Genomic DNA, 6,236 nt, shown 5'->3' with positions numbered 1-6,236 from the left:
ATTAAGGAGAGTTGTCACAAACAACTGAGGATTGTTTCAAGAGAAGCAATCTTCGATAATATTCCCTTGGATGTGGAGTATTATCAATGCGGATGGGGATTGTTTCAAGAGAAGCAATCTTCGGTAGTATTCCCTTGGATGTGGAATATTATCATAGCGGAGGAGGATCGTTTCAGGCGAAGCAATCTTCCAAATTTGGAAGCAGTTACAGGCGTAGCAGTTTTCAAGCGGGATGGCATTCTCTAGCTTGCAGGAGGTCATCAAAACAGATCGGTTACTTTCAGAGACGTGTGCTCGACGGTGCAAGATACGCGTTTCTTAACTCTTTTATCTGTTTAACTAACGATAGTTTTGCAGGTATCGGCGTTACAAGATTGGTTTAGGATCGAAGAACGTTCCGAATCATTCTCCGTCCCTATCGATACTTTGACTTTTGTTTTCGAAACTTGTGTTTCTCCAAACTCAGTCAAAGTGGGGGCTTCTGTAGACACCCATTTGTGTCTCCCCAAAACTAAACCCGGTGATGAGTACCTTTCACGTCGAATCATAATCGAATGAAGTGAAAGTGTGGAAAGTCTAGTATTGCGGATAGTTTTAATTTCTTTTCTCTCCTTTCTGGGCCTAATACGATTTATCATTCCTAATGCAATTAGGAATGGTTTTAGTCTTCTAGATTCTTCTAGAAGGTTCTTTTCATTCCTAATTCAATTAGCATTGATAAATTGACTTTTGACTTTTCAGAGTTTTAATAAAAATCAAATAGCATTTTCGAGGAAATTATATGATTTTATCCTCCAGTACGGCAAATTTATCTGATTTTCGAAAACGCGTTAAAATCAGGCTTGGCGCCTGGAACCAGGCTTGGCGCCTGGCGCTAGTGTTGGTGCCTGGCGCCAGCTAGCCAGGGTTGGCGCCAGCTCTGTTTTTTGTCCGTCTGACTCTGTTTTGTTTAATTTATCTTTTTGGCTGATTTTCTCCATAAATATCATATTTAAAACTCCGTTTTCATTCACCTATTCTCACTAATCGTTCACCAATTCTCACGAATATTCATCGACAATCAGTTTTCTAATTCTCTCATTCATCATCTCTCTCTTTCTCTTTTCAAAACTTTGCTTTTACATACAAAATTCCGCATTCACAAGATCTAGAAACACCTAGCCATATTCGAAGTTGCCTTCGCCCTAGATGTGAAAGGTTTAATTTCTGAGGGTTTGGTCCCAAATCTCTATTTCGATTATTTAATTTAATTGTTTTGTTTATTATTTTCCTTGAAGTTACTAACGTGTGTATTTTGTTATTAGAAAGAGGTACGAGGCATCAAAGTAAGTACTTTAATGATTTATTGATGTAGAAATCATGTTTATATTGTTATTATGATATTCCTAGTATCATGTCTAGGGTAATTTTAATATTAAATATGATTCCTGTGATGCTTCCTATGTCCTTCCTAATATTTATGATTGTTAGTATCATGTTAGGGTTAAATATTTGATTTTTATTGCTTAGTGACATGCTAGGGTTTGTTATTAATCTTGTTAGTATCATGCCTAGGATCTTGCTATTATTATTATGCTTTAACATTAACATGATTATGATTATGATTATAATTGTTATAATTTATGATGATTATGAATATTATTATTATTATTTTGATGATGATTATTTTATTCATGATTATTATTATTATGATTATTATAACTATTATTCATGATATTAATTATTTATTATGTTGCTTGATATTTATTTTTTATTGCTTGATCACACCTTTTATGCATGTTTAAAGGGAATTTGTACTTGTAACCACGCTTAATAAGATATTTGATAATCTTGTTAGGGTTAATTTGATTATAATTTCAAGTGATCGCCAATAATAGATTTATTTGTGCATTAATATTCAACCAACATAGATAAACAGGTTTAGGGTTAATCCTAATGATTGCATGTTAATTAAAAAGCGCACATGAATACGATCAGAATAAAGTAGAGGCCTATTATTAGGGCAGGTTCAATATCTTTTAGGTTGGATTTGTACCTTCATCCCCGAACCCTTATTTGGTTCTAGACCTTATGGAGTTGACGATCTCTTGGATCGTTAAGGGGTGTAACCTTCACCTCGTGAACGGTTTACAAGTTCCTAAAAAACTTGTTGGCGACTCTTTTGCTCTATCTTCTTCCCTTTTGGATGCCACCGTACTTTAGTGTATGATCACAGTGGGGTTCAAGCTAGTGGGATTTAAAGGCTTGAAATTATTCCCTACAGTTGGGCAATTCATCTGCCCATTTCCCTTTTGCTCCTTCTAGCCTTTTCTTCATGTTGCCTATAAGGACCTTGTTACTCAATTCCGCCTGTCCGTTTGCTTGTGGGTATCTAGGCGGAGATTTGATAAGAGAAATGTTCCATTCTTTGCAGAACTTCGTGGTCTTATTGCTGATGAACTGAGATCCATTATCTGTAATGATCTCTGATGGTACTCCGAATCTACTCAGGATGTTTCTTTTTATAAACGAGATGGCATGTTTGTCCTTGATTTCCTTGTATGCTTCTGCTTCGATCCATTTTGAAAAGTAGTCTGTCATTGCTAAGAAGTATACTCTTTGTCCTGATGACGGGGGTAGCTTCACTATATCCATTCCCACTTCATGAATGGCAAAGGAGTCAGTGTTTGATGTAGCTCCTCTGATGGTTTGTGTGTCAAAGGTGCGTGCCTTTGGCATGCTAAACATTTCTTGGCGAACTCCGCAACATCCTTTCTCATGCTAGGCCAATAGTATCCCATTCTGAGTGCTCTGTTGGCTAGATTCCTTCCTCCTGAATGGTTTCCGCATTCCCCGCTATGTAGGGGCTGTAAGACTTGTTGTGCTTCCTCTTTCTCTAAACATCGTAAAAAGGGACCTGCTGCAGATTTCTTGAAGAGTACATTGCTGATTAAGCAATACTTGGAGGTTTTCACGGCGAATGCTTGAGCTGCTACTTTCCCTGTTGGTACTGTTTTGTCCAGAAGGTATTCCTTTAGCGGTGTTGTCCAGCTATCGCCTTCTTTCCCTGTAGAACCTATTTGAACTTCACAGACGTTGATGGTTGAGTCTTTCTCTATGGCTGGAGAGAGTACGTGCTCTAGGGGGATAGCTCCAAATTCTTCTGGATTAATGTTTGATCCCAAGTTTGCCAGGGCGTCTGCTTCAGTGTTCAGATTCCTAGGTACCTGGTCTATCTTGAATTCCTTGAACTTCTTAATGAGTTTCTTTGTGACTTCTAGGTAAGCTATCATCCTGGTATCCTTTGCCGCATATTCTCCGTTGATTTGATTTACCATGAGTAGGGAGTATGAGATTACCTCTAGATGTTGTATCTTCATATCCCTTACGACGGTCAACCCTGTGATCAATGCTTCGTATTCAACTTCATTATTGGTGGCTTTGAAGTTACATCTTATTGCCTGTGCTATCTTGTCTCCTTGGGGTGAAGTTAGTACTACTCCTAATCCTACACCGCGTATGTTCGCTGCGCCATCTGTATGGAGTATCCACTTCTGTGTAGCCTTTGGCTCCTGTAATGTCAATACTTCTTTTTGTGCTTCTTCCTCAAGGGTTGGACTAAAGTCTGCTACAAAGTCTGCCAAAGCTTGTGATTTGATTGCAGTCCTAGGCTCGTATTGTATATCGTACCTGCTCAGATGTAAGGCTCATTTCTCCATCCTTCCTAACATTTCTGGCTTTCTCATGATGGCTTTGATGGGGTAGTTGGTGCGAACTCGTATGGAATGGCCTTCAAAGTATGGGCGTAGCTTTATTGAGGCAGTAACTAGGGCCAAAATAATTTTCTCTAAGGACGCGTACCTTGTTTTCGCGCTGAGTAGGGTCTTGCTTACGTAGTAGATTGGGAATTGTTCCTTGCCTTCTTCTCTTGTAAGGACTGCGCTGATCGTCCCTTCAGACACTACGAGGTACAATTGGAGGGGTTCCCTTTCCTTAGGTTTAGAGAGAATCAACGGGTTGGCCAAGTACTCTTTTAACTTCATAAATGCCTCTTCGTGTTCCTGCTCCCACTTGAATTCCTTGTTTTTCTTCATTACCTCGTAAAAGGCTCTGTTCTTGTCTGAAGATTTTGAAATGAACCTGTTCAGTGCTGCAATTTTCCCTGTTAGGCTCTATACATCCTTCTTTGATTTTGGTCGTTCCAGATCTAGAATGGCCTTGACTTGGTCTGGGATGGCTTCTATTCCTCTTTGTGTAACCATGTATCATAAGAACTTTCCTGACTGTACTCCGAATGTGCATTTTGTGGGGTTCAACTTCATACCGTACTGCTTCAGGATGGCAAATGCTTCTTTAAGGTCTCTGACGTGCTCTTCTGCCTTCTTGGATTTAACCACCATGTCGTCTATATAGAATTTTATTGTATTCCCAATTTGTTTTTCAAACATCTTGTTCATCAGCCTTTGATATGTCGCTCCTGCGTTCTTCAATTCGAAAGGCATTACTTTATAGCAATATATTTCTTGACTAATGATAAAGGCGGTCTTCTCTTGGTCATCCTTGTGCATGAGGATTTGATTATAACCACTGTACGCATCCATGAAGGACAACAACTCGTGTCCTGCTGTGGCGTCTACCATTGCATCAATATGAGGTAGGGGGAACGGATCTTTTGGGCATGCCTTATTGATATCTGTGAAGTCTATGCAGATTCGCTATTTTCCGTTATTCTTCCTGACTACCACTACATTAGCGAGCCATTTTAGATATTTTACCTCTCTAATCTTTCTAGTCTTCAATAGGTTTTGGATTTCCTCGTTGATAATCTTGTTCCTTTCTGGCGCAAATTTCCTTCTCTTCTACTTTACTGGTGTATGCATTGGGTCTACATTCAGCTTGTGAGTAATTACATCTGGAGAGATGCCTTTCATGTCTTCATGAGTCCAGGCGAACGCATCTTTTTCTTCTTCTAAGAAGGTATATATTTGTTGTCGGAGATCTGGCTTCAATTCTGACCCTATCTTGACCTTTTGATCTGGGTGTTTGGGGTTCAACTGGACTTCTGTGGCTTCTTGCTCTTCTGTTGTGCTCAACTTCTCTAGGCCCAGTTGACCCTCTAATTTCTATGTTGGACTCTTTTCTGCAGATGTTGCTTTTAATGCGATCTTGTAACATTCTTTGGCCTCTTTAGGGTCTCCTCTGATTTCTTGAATACCCCATCTGGTAGGGAACTTAATGACTTGATGGTATGTAGAGGGGATGGCCTTCATCTCATGTATCCAGGGTCTGCCTAAAATCATATTGTATGAGGATAGAGTGTCGATCACTAGGAACTTGACTTGTAGGTTGACTCCTTTCGCATAGGTAGCTAATGTGATCTCCCCACTTGTCTTCTTGGTTTCTCCACTGAATCCCACTAGCATTGTTGACTTATGGATGATGTTCTTTTCGTCTATGTTCATATGTTTCAGAGTATCGAGCATGATGATGTTTGCAGAGCTTCCGTTGTCAACAAGGATTCGCTTGATCATGCAGTTTCCAACTGGGAGTGAAATTACTAGACTGTCATGATGACCTTCTACTGCGTTGCTTTCTTCAAACATAATGGGAATGTCTATTTTGGATTTTTCCCTTCTGTCTGGTTGATCCTTATTGCTCTCCTTTGCGTATCGTTTTGCTGCTGAATATGTTAAGTCGCACACTTCTGATCCTCCTAATATGAAACAGATGGTTTTGACAATTGGGGGCGGAGGTGGAGGACCTCCCTGCTTTGATTCTCTTTCTTTCCCTGGAGCTTTAGATCTGTCTGACAGGAGTTCTTTGAGATAACCTTTCTTCAATAGGTAAGCAACTTCCTTTCTGAGCGCAACACATTCATCGGTTGTGTGACCAATATCTGAATGGAAATCGCACCACCTGGACGGGTCTTTCTTCTCTCCAGGCCTATCATTCTTTCCGGGCCATTGCACAGTATCCCCCATCTTATTCAGGGTCTTAATTACTCCTGCAGGGTTAACATTGAAGCAATATTCATGTAATTTATGAAAGGAATGGTGTCCTTCGAACAAGTGTATTATTCTGATAGCGGGTTCAGAATTATTAGAAAGCTAATATATTCAGTAAGGTCAAGTGATCGGAATGCCTGGGTGGAGGCCGCTTCCGATCAGTAATATTAATATAATTAATATTACAGCTTAATCTTGACTGAACCCTTCGGGTCACACCCAAGCAAATATATGCGAACCAACTCGACGAAT

General features: G+C 39.7%; 1 protein-coding gene across 1 annotated transcript; it reads right to left on the bottom strand.

The window, feature by feature from the left end:
- Window positions 1–5,102: 5,102 nt before the first annotated feature.
- LOC145636666 (uncharacterized) lies at window positions 5,103–5,960 on the bottom strand. The gene has a single exon (XM_081688230.1). The coding sequence runs from the start codon at window positions 5,958–5,960 to the stop codon at window positions 5,103–5,105; it is 858 nt and encodes a 285-aa protein (XP_081544356.1).
- Between the last annotated feature and the right edge of the window lie 276 nt (window positions 5,961–6,236).

The sequence above is a fragment of the Chenopodium album genome, chromosome 6, assembly GCF_948465745.1.
Source record: "Chenopodium album chromosome 6, dcCheAlbu1.1, whole genome shotgun sequence".
Classification (NCBI taxonomy): domain Eukaryota; kingdom Viridiplantae; phylum Streptophyta; class Magnoliopsida; order Caryophyllales; family Amaranthaceae; genus Chenopodium; species Chenopodium album.
The sequence above is the reverse complement of the archived record's forward strand: the minus strand, read 5'-3'. Positions and strand labels throughout refer to the sequence as shown.

Coding starts and splice junctions, on each gene's coding strand:
- LOC145636666 (XM_081688230.1), bottom strand. CDS start 5,960: ATGGGGGATACTGTGCAATGGCCCGGAAAGAATGATAGGCCTGGAGAG.